The sequence below is a fragment of the Ambystoma mexicanum genome, chromosome 11, assembly GCF_040938575.1.
Source record: "Ambystoma mexicanum isolate Mex_15411 chromosome 11, UKY_AmexF1_1, whole genome shotgun sequence".
In the NCBI taxonomy this organism is placed as follows: Eukaryota; Metazoa; Chordata; class Amphibia; order Caudata; family Ambystomatidae; genus Ambystoma; species Ambystoma mexicanum.
The window spans coordinates 1,351,048,625-1,351,067,668 of record NC_090934.1 but is presented as its reverse complement, the minus strand read 5'-3'; the positions used below and the strand labels follow the sequence as shown (position 1 = coordinate 1,351,067,668).

Genomic DNA, 19,044 nt, shown 5'->3' with positions numbered 1-19,044 from the left:
TTACTGGCTACATGACATGTGGACACCTCACCACCCTCCCTGAATTTCAGTACCTTCACACATGGGACGGTTGCCTGAAATCAGCAAAACATCAATGTGGTTGTAAAGGACCGGTCCTCAACCCTAGAATGCACGGTTTCTGGGACATTTGCACTGCAACGAACTGCACCGCATTGGGGTCAGACAACAGGTGGGGAGAAAGCACAGTAGGTACCAATACACAGCAGCATACCAACTCTCGCCTTCCCCCAGCATCTGCTCCAGGTATATAAATGAAACGAAAGATGGGTGTCCGCTTCATCGCTGACAGAGGGGAAGCAGCTAACAATTGTCAAACAGTGGTCATGTCAAGCGGAACTAGATTAAAGTTAATACATGAGTATTCAGACTTCAATGAAACAGAACCCAGAAATGCACAAAAAGATCAAAACAACCCAAACATTTCTAAAAATATTTAATTTATTATTATTCGCAAAAGAGTAATATTACATATTAAATCTACATTGGCCCATAATGCATATATGGTCTTCACAATAAAGATAAAGTGCAGCGCAATTAAAGTGCTAATATCACCCTTGTCTGGACCGCCCAGAGGGTCAACACGGCATGCGCACAAGTGAAAAACCAGAGTCCCCACTCGGGTGAAGGGAATCACACGGGAAGGGGCCGGTATTCACAAGTGTGTCTGCGGCAAAATGTACAAAACAATACGTGAAATACAATCAAATCAATGATAATATTGTCCTAAATGGGAAAATTGCACAATTGATTAAAGTGGGGTGCCATTCATCAACTACACGTTCTTAGGGACGGCAAGATAATTTGGAGTCAACCTAACAACAATTTGTGAACATTGCATTAGTAGTTTCGACGGAGTGGAGCATCTAGCTGTACTTCAGTTGATGCCCGTCTTCTTCAGGGCGGCGCACTCCCTTCTTGTTGAACCCCACGTGATGTGGATGAATTCAAGTATACATAATTCTAAAACCAACATTGAGAGAACAAAACCAAAAATGGGTATTGTGGGCGGTCCACACAAGGGCGATATTAGCACTTTAATTGAGATGCACTTTATCTTTACTGTGAAGACCCAATATGCATTATGGGCCAACGTAGATTTAATATGTAATTTTACTCTTTTGCGAATCATACCCAGGTATATCAGCCAGCCACAAATGTCCATTCTCAGTGCTGTTTACTTCAGAGTGCAAAGCATATCAAGCGATAAGCGAATTGGAACAGCGACCTGCAGGAACATTGATTTTTAACAATTGATGAGTGTTGTCATGTATGTCCAAAGAACAGTTTATCAAAACAGGTACTTTTTGCTAGTAAATTAATACAAATATTAATTAACAAGGTACATGTCATCATTGTAAATACATATAATTTACTAAATAATGATTAAAAAAAACCTACACAAAACCAAGAAAACATTCAAATATCATTTGCATATAGCTTAGTAGCATTTACTTCTACAAAGTATATGAACATACACTTTTATAGTCATTACACTGTGCATAAACAATGCAAACATTTAATGTGTGCTAAATTAAATTTAGTACATAATCCAAACTGTAAATACTAACAAAAGCACACATGTAATGCATAGTCAAAAAAATAAAAAGTGTTACATTTCATTAAAAACAATATTCACACATTACTGTGACTATACAGCATTTTAGATATTAATAAAGTTTATTATGTTGTTACCTTTCTTTATTATTTCTGTTTGTAGAAGTTTTTGCTGGTTTAAACTTAACTCTTGTAAAAAGAATAAAAGAAAATATGGATATACTAGCAGTACCACCCGGCGTGGCACAGGTCTGTAAGCTGACATGCACGTGGGTGTCTGCTATAGCCTTGTATATGTTTTATTGTGTCAGAACTAACTATTTCTGACACAATAGTTCAGAAATAGGGGGAGGCTGTTCCATATGAGCGAACAACCACCTGCCCTCTGTTTAGCAAAATGTTTTACACAAAGAGTTGGAGCCAGAGGAGTGTAGTGGTCTAGAGGGTGAGTAGTTGGTAAACTGAAGTTTAAGATAGTGTGGTACCCGAGCCCAGACCGCCTTGTGGATGATGTAGAGGGATTTCAATTTAACACTTGCAGCAACCGGGTGCCAGTGGAGACTTTAGTGTAGCAGAGATGCGGTCCCTGGGTTTAAGGCCAAGGATAAGTCTTGCTGCCATTTTCTGGATTAGCTGGAGGGGTTGCATAGTGGAAGATGGTAGATTCAGGAGCACGCTATTGCGATAGTGAAGCATAGAGAGAACCAGGGCTTGGGAGTCACATTGAACCTCTGGGGGAAAGGGAGAATTCCTTTGCGAAGGAAGAGCTGAAAGTGGGACTTCTTGGTAATGTCCTGAGTGTGAGGGGGAAAGGAGAGAGTGTAGTCGAAGATGACTCAAAGTTTTCTGGTTGCAGAAGAGTTCACAGGGAGAGAGCCCATGAAGGAAGGCCAGAGTGAAGGGGGGGTGGGAGGGAGGGGGGAGCAGGGGTACTGATGGGAAGGATCTCAGTTTTACAGGCGTTGAGGCAGAGATCGAAGGCGGTGCACCAGGACTGGATGGCAGATAGGCAGTCCGAGATGATGGAGGGTGCAAGAGGATCGGCAGGGAGTTTGAAAAGAGCTGTGTCGTCTGTGTAACACTAAGTTGGAGGAGGAGATTAGGCGTGCAAGCAGAGAAAGGTAGATGTTAAAGAGCCAGGGGGAGAGGATAGAACCCTGGGGGACATCACAGGAGGAGTGGGAAGTAGGAGAGGAGAAGGCGCTCACAATGACTTGGGAAGAGCGGTCAGTAAGGAAGGATGTCAGCCAGTCCAGTGCTCATTCCGAGATACCAAGGGTATCGTGGAGCCTTTGTATGAGGATGGAATGGTTGACTGTGTCAAAGGCAGAAGAGAGATTGCTAAGGACAGCAGGGGTGTTGGAGTCCAGAGACACGAGCAGCTCATCACAGGTGTTCAGAAGACCATTTTCCATGCTTCTGGATGCTCGAAACCCAAATTGATGGCCGTGGAGACCACCAACAAGTTCAGTATGAGAGTCGAGTTGGGGTAAAACCAACTTTTCCAGCAGTTTCCCCAGGACTCCGTGTCTCAGGACTCAGTGTCTTGGCAGTCCGTCCCCCCCTTATAGCTCCTCAAGGTTCTCCCAGCTGCTGACTTCTCCTTCTGGTCTTTACCGTTCCTTCAGCATCCCCAGCTCGCACAGAGTGTGCCTGGGTGGCTGACCTTTTATACTCTTTGAAAGAGTTGATTGGAGTCAGATGTGAGTAGTTGTCCCTCCATGCCTGACCTCATTATCGGGACAACATGGAGACTGCCCATAGGGATCCATTGCCCATTGATTCCTATGGGTAATCATGACTTCCATCTGCCTCGTCTTCGTCCCAGTAGTTGGACTTCAAGAATGGAAATGGGGATTGTGGGAGTTGTAGGTTTTCCTGGAGATCATGGGAAAACCATGTAGATTTTTGTCCGGATGAAGGGGGTAAATGTATCGTGATAGGTGAATGGATTGTTTATTGGGTTTTAGTTTCCCTGGTTGTGTTCTTTTTCTTACAGAAAGGTACTGGGGTATGAAAGGACTCTGCTGACATTATCCCATGACAACTGATGGGATGTTGAGTAGGGGTGTATCGGAACGGGAGGAATGCCATGTTTCACGTGAGGGCGTGTCTCCCATAGTCCCAGAGGACCTCCTGCCCAGGTGATCCTCCCTCGCTTGTCCGCCCCTAGGGTTGGGATCCAAGAGCGATGGCCCTCCCCTGGCCACCAGAACAAAGGATCCCCGGGAGTAGCCTGGAAGAGACCTCAGGTTTCTCACAGGTTGGTCAGATTACACTAGCACACCCCAGATTGGTATGCCAAACTCGGGCCAAAATTATATATTATATATAAATATAATACAACATATTTAAGTTGCTCAACCCACAGGAAGAGCACTTTTTGGGCATCTTATAACTTCGCACCCCCATGGACGAATCCTCACCAAACTTGGCAAGAAAAGTATACGCCTCCCTCGTAATGATTCTGCAAAGTTAGGTCCAGTTTCGTCAAGGGGGGCAAAGTTAAAGGTGAGGGGCACCAACATTTGTGGAAATCCTCATAGACCAATGGAAAAGAAACATGTTGCTCATGCCTACAGCCCAATCCACTGGACGGATTTTCACCAAATTTGCAGTAGGAGCGGTGGCATGCTTTTGTAAAGTTGGTGTAAATCCGCGTAAGAGTTTTCTTTCTTTAAATGGCTAAAAAGTACGTATAATAAAATGAGTGATAGCTGGGCCCGGTCCGTGGACTCACTTCCCGATTCGGTCTGCGGACACCCCCCTGGACCAATCAGGGTCCGGCGTGCTGTCCGCAGACATCAGATGCGTCTGCCTATTGGATGGTGAAAAGTGTGAGATGCGTCATATTTTTTTAAACGGTCACCATGTTGGGTCCTCAGATAGCAGCCGGTGTCTGCAGATAGCGTGTCTGGAAAACACATTTGGGGTTATTTGATGGCTGAAAGAGGGTGTGGAAAGGGTAGGGGAGTGGAATAAAGATGATATGGAGCTGTTTTATAGGTGAAAAAAGGGTTTGCAGATGCTGCCGAGTCCGCAATCAATATTGGTGTCCATGGACATCATTTCAATTTCAGGGGGTTCAGGGCAAATTTTCTTATGTATTGTACGTACTGGTTATATGGTTTCATTCTATTGTGGTGGTTGGCCACACTTATTATAGTAATATGTGTATATAATTATAGGTAATGTAGGGGGAGTATACAGTATTTGTAATATGGTGGAATGATACAATTGTCTATATGGCTGTGTCCATTTTCAAATCCTCTCGTTCACAGTGGGAGCTGTTGAACCCCATAGTCCCTCTCCGACTGCTCTGCACCTTACTGAACCCAGGGGCGGCGGGGAAGCAGGGAGTGGATAAAATAAAAAAACACTGGAGCTCCTCTTACTTCTTTCCAGGGTTCCCTGTACAGGAATTGAATAATGGTTAATCAATATACTTGATCACTAAAACCAAATTCTCACACCTCCCTTTAGATACCGGTTTATCCTCCTTGTAAAGCCCAGAGGATCAATTCAAAACTGTACTTCTTCCATATCTTGCTAAAGATAAGCTTCTTTATACTTCTTTACATTACTCAGATCATTTCCTAATATGCACACATAGGGCCTCATCACGAGTTGGGCATTAACCCCGGTGGTATTACCGCCGGGGCTATTAGCCCTACCGCTAAACCCCCCGGCGCTATTAGCGCCGGATCTCATGGGTTTGGCAGAACGGTAAGTCCCCATTCCCCATTGGGCCCATTCGGGAATTTCCCATTGGGCCCAATGGGGAATGTAATAGCGCCGAAAATCGGCAACATCGGGGCGGATTTTGCAGACCCTTAAATGCGGCAGTAATAGCGTTAACGCTGCATTTAAGGGTTACCGCCAAACTCGTGATGAGGCTAATAGTCTGTCGTAGTCTCAAAGGATCTTCAAATAGATTTCTCATGATGGTTTAATTTTCCACTTTTTGTTTTAATCTTTTAACTCAACTGAAATGTTAACTTAAATGACTTTGCCAAAAGTCCTTTTCATTCCTTCTAGTACCAATTGCTGCCTTACGTTAGTTGCTGTAACATTAACTGTGTTTACCGATTTTCTAGATCTACCCAAGATGCGCATTATTAACTACAAATACCAGCATCCAATGGGAAACAAAATGCGCGGCAGCACTTACTACGTACTTACTGTTGAAGAAGGATCTTTTTGATTCCTAATGAGGAATTCTGAGTTACCCGGACCAGAGACTTGCCTCGCTGAGATCGGGTAAGTTAAATGTACAATTATTTTCTGAACGTGTGCTCGATAAACTGCCATGAGTCCCTCCCAACTGCCCTTCCCAGTGCCAATGCCTTTTTTGGTGATTTCTGTATGTCGCCATTCAATCCCTTGTAACTTTGTTACATGAAATATCTCAGGCAAATTTGGCCCCTTTTTTCCCACATGTAGGCGGTCGTAATGCGACCAAGGAATCCTAGTTTGCTGTAGGGGGGTGGGAGAAAATAACCAAAAAGTGAGAACATTTTGGGTTTTTTCACAAAATGTCAATAAAATGATGTACAAAGAAGCCTGTGTTTTTTTCCTTGCAAGAGCTAGGAACAAATGGTTTTCTGTGCTCAATTCACCATTTCCAGGCTTTCAAGAACAGGTTTAGTGGAAACCAAAAACATTTTTTATTTAGTAACTAGCCGCTTTGTGAAAGGTAGGCGATTTTCTGCCTTTTTTTTCCAATAGTACATGCGTGGACGGAACGGAAGAGAAGGGTAGGAAAGTTGAATGGGAGGAGAGAAAGTCATACATTTATGAAAATTAGACAAAACTCCAAGTTTAGGAAGGCGTGATTTTTGCAGGCCAGGCAACAACTATGTAGGGCAAAATTGCAGTTTGGGAAAGAAAAAAAAAAAAAAAAAAATCAATAAATAAAATCAGGAAAATAGCATGGCATTAACAAAATAAATAAATCATAAATAAAATTTTAAAAAAAGGCATGTGGTGGACATGGTTGGCCCAGTAAGGCAATGGCTTCTGTGCATTTTGAAAAAACAATGCTTCACTACATTCCCCCGACTCTTTCAGTTAGGAAATCACATATTTTTTGTAATATTTCACAAAACAAGCACTACCACAAGCCAAAAACTGATCCACAGTAAACATGAGTTTTACGCTTATGGCCTAAACAGACGTACTTTACTAAAACAATGGGGTCCCTACTGCTATAAATTCAATTAGCAATTAGTTCAAACAACAAGTTATTTATAATGGGTGTACCACAATGGTATTACTCAAATGGGTTGTAGGCTGTGGCAGACTCTGAAAACAATCAGGGTAGTCTCATGTTTAACCCATTTGAGGGATACCCTTGTGGTACACCCATTATAAATAACTTGTGCTAATTGAATTTATAGCAGTATGGACCCCATTGTTTTAGTATAGTTCTTAGTCCCTCTCCTTCACTGCTTACGGGATAATTCCCCCCTTTCTTTGTGTTTAAACAGACGTACTTGGCATGTGTAAATAAGTAAAAACAAATGTGGGGAGGAAGGGCAAGCACACATTTTTTGAAAGGACACAGGCAGACCTTTTGAAGGGTAGGTGACTTGTGCAGGTTACAAAAGTGTATAGTGCCTAAAGCAGCGACTAAATGTAGGTCACATTTGGGAAATTAAAGGGTTGTGTGACAAAGTACAGCAGCAAATGAGTCGAAACACTATGAAAAGCACGCCAACACAACAAATGTTGTACCTTCCCACAGGTGTCCCGATGAAAACGGTACCTCACATGTGTGGGTGCACCAACCTGGGCACAAACGGAAAAGGATAAACCACTGGTAACCAAGTTTTTGGGCAGAGCAGATTTTGAGGAATTTGCTCTTGTGGACAACCTACAGAATTGGGCCTGGGGTGTCACAGCAACCAAGGAAAACCGGGAACCCCATGCATTTCCGAAAAGAGGACACCTGTGGGAATCTATAGAGGTCTGACTTGTGCGAATCGCCCCCAAATTTATTACCCACAATCCCCGGCAAAGTCTGGCGAAAGAAAACACAATTTTCAGATATTTCCCTCTGCCCACCCACCGAAACACACCGTCAACACCACATGTCCTACCGTCCCGCGTTCCCACAGGTGTCCCAAAAAAAACAGTACCTCATGTGTGGGTGCACCTACCTGGGTGGAAAAGAAAAAGAAAAACTAAAAAAAAAAAAAAAAACTAAAAAAAAGAGAGGGCTGCTTACATGGTAAACAGCCCCCTCACCCCCACATCACAAACAGATCCCTGGTGGTCTAGTGGCATTGTCGGGCACGGATCGAGCACTCTGCGCCCAATCTGTGCCCAGCAATGCTTCAAACAAAGGTGTCGCTGGAAAGGGGAAGAGTCTCCCCTTTCCAACGATGCCTTCCTCAAGCTTAATGGCACAATAGTTGCGCCGATCGAGGGAGAGAAAGGTGGAAACTCTTATTTTCACTTCGGCAGGCCAAATGGCTGTCGCTGTGAAAATTACTTTCAGTTTCACATCAACACGCATTGCGTGTGCTGACGTGAAACTGACAGAAATCCAACCCCTGGGCCGTGAGGAGGAACCTCCTCCTCACATAGCCCGGGGGTTGGATTTCAGTTTTGTGCGATCCCTGCAAAGCAGGGATCGCACAAAAAGGAGTGCCAAAAAGGACTGCAAACATAATGTCAAGGACAAGATAGGTCGTCCTTGGCACTTAAGGGGTTAAAGTGACTGAACTGTGCAACAAATACTTAACTGTAGACTCTGCGTTCATTGGAAAGCCACCTGCTGTTCGCTTTGCTTCTATCAACACATTCGATCTCTCTCACAAGAGTTCAATAAGGCTTGCGCAGTGCATCGGAATAGAGGAACTGTTATTCTTTACATTTGCATGCCGCCTGCCGGTTCTTCAGATTTCCTCTTTAAACATACACAACATTACCACATGCTTCCACTGCCTTCTGAAAGTCTTCTATCTTCAGTAGTGTCAGTTTCATTCACTCGCGTACAGGCAAAACGTTTCCAACGACTGACTGCCCCTAGAGTTCGTACAGGCAATTTAAATAAACATTTTTACTAAAGTCAATTATGAAAACCAAACTAAACTAATAGGCAATTTCTCAAAACCTATTGTTCTGAATTTCTTTTTACAAATGCTTGCTCATTTAATCTAGTTGGAGCTGCACGCTGCACTCCCACCAGTAAATGAAGCAGCACAAGTTCCTGATTTTCTTCTTTCTTCCTGTCTTTCCCAATTCTTCCTAGATAGGCCTCAGGTGAGCAAGCCCACAGCACATCTGCTCTTCTCCAGATATGTTGATGAAAGGCAGTTACAAATGGTGCTCACCTCCAATCTGCAGTCAACATTCTAATTTAGAATTTTACTGAGGTGAGCCACCACCTGGCCCTAGGTTGATGCGGAATCCTCCATTTTGTGCACTGAACTCAGCTGATCTCTTTAAAGGAGCGTTAAGGGAAACAGGGAAGATTTTTACTAAAACCATTGCACCCAGCCACTGACTGCATGCATCTTAATGTCCTTGACCTTGGTCTGGTTCTTGAACCCAGCCTTCCCATGACCCTAACAGGCATTTATGATTGTAGTATAATTGAGGACAGTGCTCCTTGATGTCTCCCCAGTCTTTCACACGGGCAACAATTGCATCCTCATTAAATGGTTTAACATTAGCATCGTGGACCGGGCACTGGACTAGCTGATTTATTTTCCTTACTAACTGCCCTTATCAGCTGCAACTAGGCTGTTTGTAGTCCACCTCCTCACTGTGTATCTGCAGAGTACCCCAGGGTTTTATCCTACGATTGTGGCTCTTCCATATCTATTTCGTCCCTCTGGTTCACCTGATGTCTTTCTTTTTTTCTCATTTCCAGTGTTATGTTAATAGCACACAGCTTTCCTTAAACTTCCCTGATCTAATTTGTTATCCCGTTTTTTTTATCCCCGATTGTTTGATCACCATTGAGGCATTGTGTGCAGCTAACAATCTCTGTCTCAATGCCAGTAAGATGGAGATCTTTCTTATTGTGATACCTGTGCCCTGTTTTTTTCCTATCCTCTAGATGCGGTCTTTGGGCCCTCTACTCTCACCATCCTGTGAGGCCAAAAACCTTGGGGTCATCTTTAAGTCCTCGTCTTTACTACTTACATTTTGGAGCTTGTAAAAAAAGCCCTCACTTTCAGCTTGCACTCCTTACAGGCATTGTACCGTTCCTCACCTTCCCCCCCAGAAGATGAACGTATGTAGAGACCTGGACCTGTGTAGGCTGTACTAATGCAACAGCCTCTTCCTTAACCTCCCCCTTTATTGTCCATGCCCACGTCCGCTAATCTAGAATAGGGCTGCAAGCCATAACATTGGCCTAAAGCCCATGGATCGCTTAACCCTGCAGCTCTACGATGTGTACATTGGCTCCTGCTAATTTCAAGTACTACAATTTGTCTAACTTTGTTTTCCTAAAAATATTGCACTGCTAGAGACCTCCGCTGCTGTAACTCCCGTACTGCAATTGTCAAACGCTTTTTGATACAAAGAGCGGGAGGCATGTCTCGGTCTTCAACTGGTGCCTCTCTTTCGAACAGCGAGCCGCTCCTCTACTACTTGAGCTGGACATCCTTAAGTTCCGGAAACGTATGGAAACTCTGCTTTTGTGTTCCTGTTTTACTTAATTCCTTCCCTGCTAACTCATACCAGTGCCACTGATACTGGTTGTTACTCTCACCTGACTCCCACGGAGGCGCTGGCCTGGTTCGCGCTGCTGTGACCTCTTCTAAGGTGATGCGCAGGGTTCGGAAGACGGACTGGACCGGGCCGCCAAATCTGGCTTGTCTGGCTCGCATAAGTATCCTTCTGTAGGCGAAAATAGGGGATTAACTGTCTGCGGGGTAATGCAATCGGCCTCCCACTTTCCCCTCTCACCCTCCTCGAAACCCTTCTGTGATTTCTCGTAGCGTCTCACCTTAGGGTCTGGAAGGACGAGCTCTCCATCCTGCTTCTGATGCAGGGGCGCGTTGGTATCCAGTTACTTCACTGGATTTTTCCGGATTGGTGAGAACCAAACTTGCTTGGCTTCCAGGTAAGTTTTTTTTTTTTTTTAAGAGGTTCCCCCTTGTGTCCATGTATTAATGTACTAATGCTAGTGTCTTTTTCCCCATAGGGGCCGGGGTACGGAACGCCGGGGAACAGGCACCGACCCGAGATGAGAGGTGAAATCCTTGTAGAAATCAGGTAAGTCTTTAATGAGCGTTTTTTGGTAATGTCTTTTCATTCGCTCATTAACGCTGTCTCTTTTTCCCCATAGGGGCCGGGGTCCGGAAATGCCAGGATGCGGCGCGGACCCGAAATGAAGAGGGAATGAATCAACAGGTAAGTTTTAACATGGAGATTTATCTTTCCTTATTCCCTTCTCTCTCTCACCTTTTGCTCTGGTCTTTTTCTCCCTAGGCGCTGGGGCGTGACTGCGAATCCGGATGATAGCTGCTGAACATGGAGGCGCCTTGTAAAGATGAGTGGAATGCGGCGCTGCAGCGATCGACGCGATGAGCTTTTAAATTAAAGTCTTCCTTTTCAGGATTGTCGGCAAGATGTCTCCGGGATGCGGATTTAGCAGGTAAGGACTTTTCCTTCTTCTGTTCTCTTCTTCTCTTCCTTTGCAGGTGATCCAGGATGCTGGCAGGCGTGGCAGAAGTCAGGATGCAGGAGCAGACACGGTGAGTGTCCAGCTGCTAGATGCAGAACAACGCGAAGCACGTGTGGCTGTTAGGGTGGGGTTTAAATAGCCTTGGAAGAAGTTCCAGGTATGTATCCTTCCTCCAATCAGGTATGTAACCTTCCCTGACCACGCCCGGATGGTAAATTAGTCCCACAGGTAAAGTAGTTCCTTTCAGGCCTCAAGGAGGCCGGGATCCTGCAGCATGGTCTGCATCAGGTAAGTGCACCCAAGCACTCCCATAATGAGCCTGGCGCCTATGGCGCCAGGACTGATGTCTTTTATGAGCCTGGCGCCATAGGCGCCAGGACACTGTCCAAAGGGCCCCTAGATGGGGTTGCTGGGTCCTTCCTTGGGGACTGGATGTCCGCTTTCGGGGACGCAGGGCTTGAACCGGCTCCCCGGGAGCGGGCATCATGACACTGGTGGCCTGGTCCCTCATGAACCTTACAGGTTCCACGCCCTGTCTCTAGTTGACACCAGTAAGATCCCTCCCACCCCCCCAATCCCTCCTTCAGCACTGCCCTTGTGGGTATACCACCTGGCGGCTGTGTGTTGTGTGCAAGTTTAATATGTTGATAGGGTTAGATTATTTTTTTTTTTAAAACTTATTGGTGGATATATGTGCGACTGTTTCAAAGCAGGCAATGAGGGAGTACTTTAGCTTCCTGGTCCTCTTGATTATTTTCTGCATGATTGCGCTTCTTCCGTTGTGTAGGCCCTCCAGCTGGTAGTAGTGGCTCCTGGGGAGAAGGGATGGCAATAGCTGATGCCATTTTTGAAGCCGAATAGCAGTTCTGTGAATATTCTTCCAAACAGGTGCTCTGTCCTAGATTGTGCTCTGTCCTAGATTGCAAATGAATAATGATTAAAGATAGACCTAGGAGCTGTGCAAGGGTACATTTTCAGCATGAAAACTTCCTTGATCTGCTAAAAAATGCAGTTTCGAACTGTTCGTGAAGCACGGAACCAAACGCGAAGCACAGATCCATTTGCAAAGCTCGTCACCATACTGCGCTTGGCCACATGACACTGTACGGAAAGTCTGCAATGACATCAGATGTTCGCAAACATCGGCGAACACAAAAACAGTAGAAAAAGTTGCAAACATGTTGTAGAATTGTTAAAGATGTTGGCAGGAGGTCGGTAATGGCACAGTTTTAAGGTCAAACTTTGTACATCGGCTGAAAATGCTAGAAGACCTATTATGAAGTTCTTAATGTATTAAAGAAGGTACTCATCTAAACAAAATATTATATTGGAGTGTTGTTTATACAGGAGCCGAAACATATATGCACATAAGCAATGGCTGCAACATGCTTCATAGAAGTGAAATATTTTAAATTTAGTCATTTTGGCTAGTAAAATTATAAATTATATCTTATCAGGGGTTTGAGTAATATTAAACATGGAATAAATAGCTAATAATTGAAAACTTACTACATACTTGTGTCAGTACAAAAAATGCATATCAAGACCCACAATGCATACAAATTAAGAGGCCCATACAGGGAAACTAAAGTAAGGAAGAACGAAACATCACCAGAAAGTTTCAATAACATTAAAGTTCATCATTATGTCATTATGTATGCAAATTAATTGTGTTTGAGGCCTGCATTATGAGCCGAGACCAAACCATACTGAAACTACTTCAAGAACATACAAGAAGGTTAACGTCTAGATATACAGCACCTTTTCAATTTTAATATTTTGACTGTCAGTGAACAAAACCGCCTGCCTTCCATATGTCAGTGAACAAAAACAAGTGGCCCAGATATGTGATGTCATCAGTGATGTCATCAATTACATTTGTGATGTCATCTTTGATGTCCTGGGTGTTAGTCTTAGCAGTGCACAGTGGTGGTGCGGGTTATAGTTGCTTAGCTTACCATAACTAGCGAATTTCTGGGGGTTTTCGATTTTACTTGCAACTTCAACGTCCCTGGAACAAAGTTTTTATCATTGAATTTCATAGGTTTTTATTAGTGCAACTTGACCATAAAGTCCCTTTATAAAGTTGTTTCACTGAATACACACACACACACACACACACACACACACACACACACTTGTGTACTCCTATGTTCCTATGTTACTGGAGTGGAGCACTCTAGGATGGGTTAGCTGTACTATTACACCACCCCATTGCTCCTAAATTCTGCCTTCTGGCTCAGTCTACACTATAGAGTTTGGCTAGATCAAAGTATCAATTACCCTGTTTAGAAAAGCAAACATGGAATACATTTTATGTACCCGGAAGTGTACTTTTTTCCTTTACTGGTAGACAGTGGTCTGTCAGTCAGTGGTCTGGTAGACGGTGGTCTGCCTGAATGTGGTCTGTTCTGAGTTGTTGACTTGGAGCCAGCTCTTTCTTTATTCTGTAAAGAAAACAAAAAATAAACGTTAGTCTATAACAAATGTCACCCTGGCCAAGCATGCAGTGTCATGGATACTTAAAGGGATGTATATAAAAAATAATCACACAGAAATGAGAAGGTGATCTGTTTATCTGAAGCTGGAAGCAGAACCAGTGAAGGTAGGGAGGTAGAGCAGAATAGAAGAGCCATTAGAAGGTCTGTAAAACCTGAAAGAGAAGGAGGAGAATTTGGAGCCGCCTTTGGCAGAAAAATCCACTAATAACTTACAGAAAAAAAGGTTGGTGCTATCGGTGGGGTGGGGACAACAGGTGAAGAGAAGGTAGTAAGCCGTGTTCATGCGAGCGTGCATTGAGCATACAGTAAAAAATCCTTTGTGATACCAAAGGACAGCATAAGAAGTGACCTGAACATTAATTATATGATGGGTAACTATGTCAATTCCCCAGGTGAAATCTAATTGCGCTAAAGTGAGTAGGTAAATGCTGGGGATGCAGCACAAAGGGGAAACACCAGGAATGACCTGTGCATACATGCATTCTGGAAAAGCAGTTCTTCTAATTGTGTCGAGCAAATAAAATAATTTTGAAAAATAGGGTCATGCCCAAAAACAAAAATCAAGGTGAGATCCAAATGCAGTGGCTGTTGCCAAACATGCATTTGGTTGAAAAAAAAGAAAAAAAAATTCAACAACTTGTTTTAACCCTTTCCAAAAAAAAAAGCTGAACCAAAGAGCAGGAAGCTCTGTGAAACAACTTAGCAGGTGTCAAGAGAGAGTTCAAGGCTAGAATGCATGTTGGACAATAATTACAAGTGGAGATATACAACTTGAATGAAGTCTAAGAATCCTCGAAAAATCAAAAATTGATTCACAGTGGGTAAAACACACCTTTGGAAAGAAAAAACATATAGAAAGCTAAAAAACAAGAGACTGGAAAGTAAAACAAGGTTCTTCAGAAATGTAGTCTCACCAGATCATAGCGACGATGGAACAGCCAAGAAGGTTGTTTATTAATGGTTATTTGATATTTGTTTCCAGGCAACATGAAGTTATACGTTGTAGGTCTGAGAAGTATATGAATACTTGACGCCAGAGGTAATTCAAGGGACAGTTGTACCGAAATAGGGTTTTATTTTGTTTGTCAAGTAATGATCACATATTGATTATTGAATTAGGAACAGTGGTTTCCAGTTTGAAACTACAGAGAAAAATGTGTAACCTAATTGTGCAGGGTTGCCATTTTGATTTATCAGTAGGTTGTTACCTTGATCCAAAGACAAGAGGCCTAGGTCTAGCTTTGAAATTAAAAAAAAAAAAAAAGCAGTAAAGGCTTGTTATCTCATTTTTCATTTGACTAGGTGCTTCTTGAAACCGAAGAATGTATAGGTTCTTTTTTTGTAATATGCAGATAATTTATTCGATATCACGAACTCCTATTGGTCTGCAAAAGCATATTAGCACCCTTAAATATTCACAAGCAAATAGACTGAAGATACGGTTCCTAAAACAAATACAATGTTTTCTGTAAAAGGAAAATAAACATAAAATGACATATGAATAGGACTAATTTTCAAACAGTTCCCGGGTTTAAATATGTGTGCCTAATTTTCACCTCTAACATCACTTGGAATACTCATACAACCACTCAACGTAAAAATACCCTTTTGCTTGCAAGAGGTACAATTAAATGTTATCATAAAATGTGGGCTCTTTTCAAGACCCAAAAGTATGAATCTCCAATTCTGATCAAAGCACTTTATGGGGCACCACATTTGACCCTACACTGGAAGTATTAAAAAAGACACGTTGTTACCTCTCAATATGAGATGTATTACCATCATAAACGGCTAGAATTGGGACTCTGATGCCTGAATTACAGATTCAGAATCCTATGGCTTATGTGTACATTCTGGATCAGCCTATCACAACAAATTAAACTGTGGGCCTTGATCGAACAAGATACGTAGGCTGATAATGTATTGCACTGCTAATTGTATGTATTATACATTAATGAGAATGCATTTCAAAAATTGATTTGTTGGAAGGCATTATGGGATGAGATGCAGAAGAGCATTAGATGCCCTCTTCAAGCTCAGGTTAAAGAGGTTTTTTTTAAAATTGTTTTTTTACATCTGCAAGCTGCCGATTTGATTTAACCTGTTAATTGCCAAGGATGAGCTAGCTCGTCCTTTTTGGCAATCTGTTTTGTGCGATCCCTGCAGAGCAGGGATCGCACAAAACAGTAATCCACCCCCCGGGCTATGTGTGGGAGAGGTCCCTCCTCATGGCCCAGGGGTTGGATTACCTTCAGTTTCATACTCGGCGTGCGTAATGCAAACAGACATGAAACTGAAAGTAAATTCACAGCGTCAGCCATTTTCAGCTGCCGTAGCGAAGAGAAAAGGTAAGCACCCTTCTCCCTCTCCCTCGAACTCTGGCTTTTTTGAGGGAAGGGGCATCTCATGCAGCCCTTCCTAGGAGCCCCAGGGAGGGCTGCATGAGATACCCCCCCCATCCATTTGGGGTGGGCAGGGGAGGAGAGGGCCACCACAAAACGTGGGACAGGCCCTCCAATGGATGGGGCAGTAGGTTTTGGGCACCCTGGGGGCAGATTGGCACAATAATGGGCCCATCTGCACCAAGGGAAGTTGGGTAAACAAAAAAAAATGAAAATGGTAGGCTGCATTTTAGGGGGGCTGAGGGGCACCCTAAACCACTAGGGAATTTTGTAATGGAAAGAGGGATGGCCCTCTCCCCTTCACCCTAAGTGGATGGGGAGCACTTAATGTAGTCCTCCCTGGGGGCAGAATTCTGCCCCTAGGAAGGGGCAAATGAGTTTTTACTGGGGGGGTGAGGGTTAGTTGACCATCAGGGATGGCTTGAAAGGGGGGGCCGTGATCAGAGAGTAGTAGTGATGATTTCTTTTTGCTGGGGTGACCGTAACAAATGTTTTTTGTTTTGTTTACAGCCGTTTCTACGCGAGCAGCTGCAACGTTATGAGAGTATTGTTTTTTATTATTCTACGGTTAGGTCCCATTGTGTGTGGGGTGGGTGAGACTGGGGCTGGATTGTTGGTAGTCTGGGCGGGAGTGGGCCATCTGGGGAGATATTTTGGGGGGCTGGGACACAATTGCAGGGGCAGGCCACAAATTGCCCCCCATGCCAGCAGAACATTGGTATTTCCCTGTTAGTGGATGTCTCCCATGTGGGGAGATGTCGCCTCCGGGGAGGAATGTGGATACTTCTGGGGCTCCCTGGGACTGCCGCTGCACTTGGGGATGGTCAACCCACATGTGAGATGGGTGCCCAAGGCCAGGTATGTGATCCCCAACCATTCTGGTATTCTGGCTTGCCTCTGTTACAGCTTCTCCCTCTGGGAAAGGACAGGGAATGTCCTGGGCCTCCCGGGAACCACGGCTGGGCTTGGGGACGTTCAACCCACACTGGGAGTCAGCCGCCCAAGGCCAGGCATATGACCCCCTACCACCCTGGAGCCCTGGCTGGGTTGCGTTACAGCTTCTCCCCTCTGGGAAAGGACGAGGACCCTGCCGAGGCTCCCTGGGACTGCCGCTGCACTTGGGGATGGTCAACCCACATGGTAAACGGATGTCCAAGGCCGGAAACATCACCTCCAACCATCCAGGAGTTCCGGCTGGGCTGCATTACAGCTTTTCCCTTTGGGGAGGTATTGGTACACTGCTGGGACTCACTGGTGGGAAAAAGCTGAAACACAGGCCAGCAAGAACTCCAGGTTGGGGGTGATGTCCTCGGCCTTGCACATCCGTTTACCACGTGGGTGTACGGTCCCCAAGCAGAGCGGCAGTTCAAGGGAGCCCCGGCAGGGTTCCCTAACCTCCCCCAAGGGAAATTCTGTGTCGCAGCCCAGCATTCGCTCCAGGATAGTCGCGGGTGATGTCCCTGGCCTTGAGCGGCTGTCTCCCATGTGGGTCGACAGTCCCCAAGCCCAGCAGCGGTTCCAGGGAGCCCCGGCAGGGTCTCCAACCTTTCCCGGAGTGAGAAGCTGTAACACAGGCCTACCAGAGCTCCAGGATAGTCAAGGGTAATGTCCCTGGCCTTGGATGCTGTGTCCCATATGGGGCGACCATCCCGAAGTGCATCGGCTGCCCAGGGAGCCCCGGCAGGGTCCCCATTCTTCCCCGGAGGGAAAGGCTGTAACACAGCCCAGCCAGAGCTGCAGGCTGGGCTTGGGGATGGTCGATCCACATGGGAGAAGGGTGCCCAGGGCCAGGGCCATCACTCCTGACCATCCTGGAGGTCTGGCTGGCATGCGTTACAGAATGTACGTCCGGGAAGGGAGGGGGACCCTGCCGGGGCTTCCTGGGACTGCCGCTGCACTTGGGGATGGTCAACCCACATGGGAGATGGGTGCCCAAGGCCAGGTACGTGATCCCCCAACCTTCCCAGTATTGTGACTTGCCTGAGTTACAGCGTCTCCCTCCGGGAAAGGACAGGGAATGTCCTGGGCCTCCCTGGAACCAACGCTGGGCTTGGGGACATTCAACCCACATGGGAGTCAGCCGCCCAAGGCCAGGGATATGACCCCCTACCACCCTAGAGCTCTGGCGGGGTTGAGTTAAAGCTTCTCCCCTCTGGGAAAGGATGGGTCCCTGCCGAGGCTGCCTAGGACTGCCGCTGCATTTGGGGATGGTCAATCCACATGGGAGACAGCCGCCCAAGGCCAAGGACATTACCCCAGACTTTCCTGGAGCTCTGGCTGGGCTGCGTTACAGCTTTTCACTTTGGGGAGGTATTGGCACACTGCCGGGACTCCCTGGTGGGGAAAAGCTGTAACATTTGTCAGAGGTGATTTCCTTGGCCTAGGGTGGCTGTCTCCCATGTGGGTCGACCGTCCAAGTGCAGCGGCAAGTGCAGGGGCAGTCCCAGGGAGCCTCGGCAGGTTCCCCGTCCTTTACCAGAGGGGAGAAGCTGTAATGCAACCCAGCCAGAGCTCCAGGGTGGTAGGCAGTCATATCCCTGGCCTTGGACGGCTGACTCTGATGTGGGTTGAACATACCCAAGCACAGCGTTGGTTCCATGGAGGCCTGGGACATTCCCCATCCTTTTCCCCTGAGGAAGAAGCTGTAATGCAGGCCAGACAGAGCTCCAGGACAGTTGGGGGTAATGTCCCTGGCCTTGGGCACCCGTCTCCCATGTGGGTCTTTGCCAGGGGTTGTGGGTAATAAATTCTGGGGTGATTCGCACAAGTCACACATCTGTGGATTCCCGCAGGTGTCTTTTCTGAAATGCATGGGGTTCCCCGTTTTCCTTGGTGGCTTCGACGCCCTAGGCCCAAATCTGTAGGTTGCCCCCCCCCCTAAATCCATTGGGGGTTACCAGTGGTTTAGCCTTTTCCC

At 45.5% G+C, this 19,044-nt stretch overlaps 1 protein-coding gene across 1 annotated transcript in view; it reads right to left on the bottom strand.

Moving 5' to 3' along the window:
• TEX9 (testis expressed 9) overlaps positions 1-19,044 on the bottom strand; it is a 289,980-nt gene that overhangs the window by 168,926 nt on the left and 102,010 nt on the right. The window contains exon 6 of the mRNA XM_069624890.1: positions 13,547-13,671. Coding sequence (XP_069480991.1) covers positions 13,547-13,671 — 125 coding nt within the window. The remainder of the gene's footprint in view (positions 1-13,546; positions 13,672-19,044) is intronic.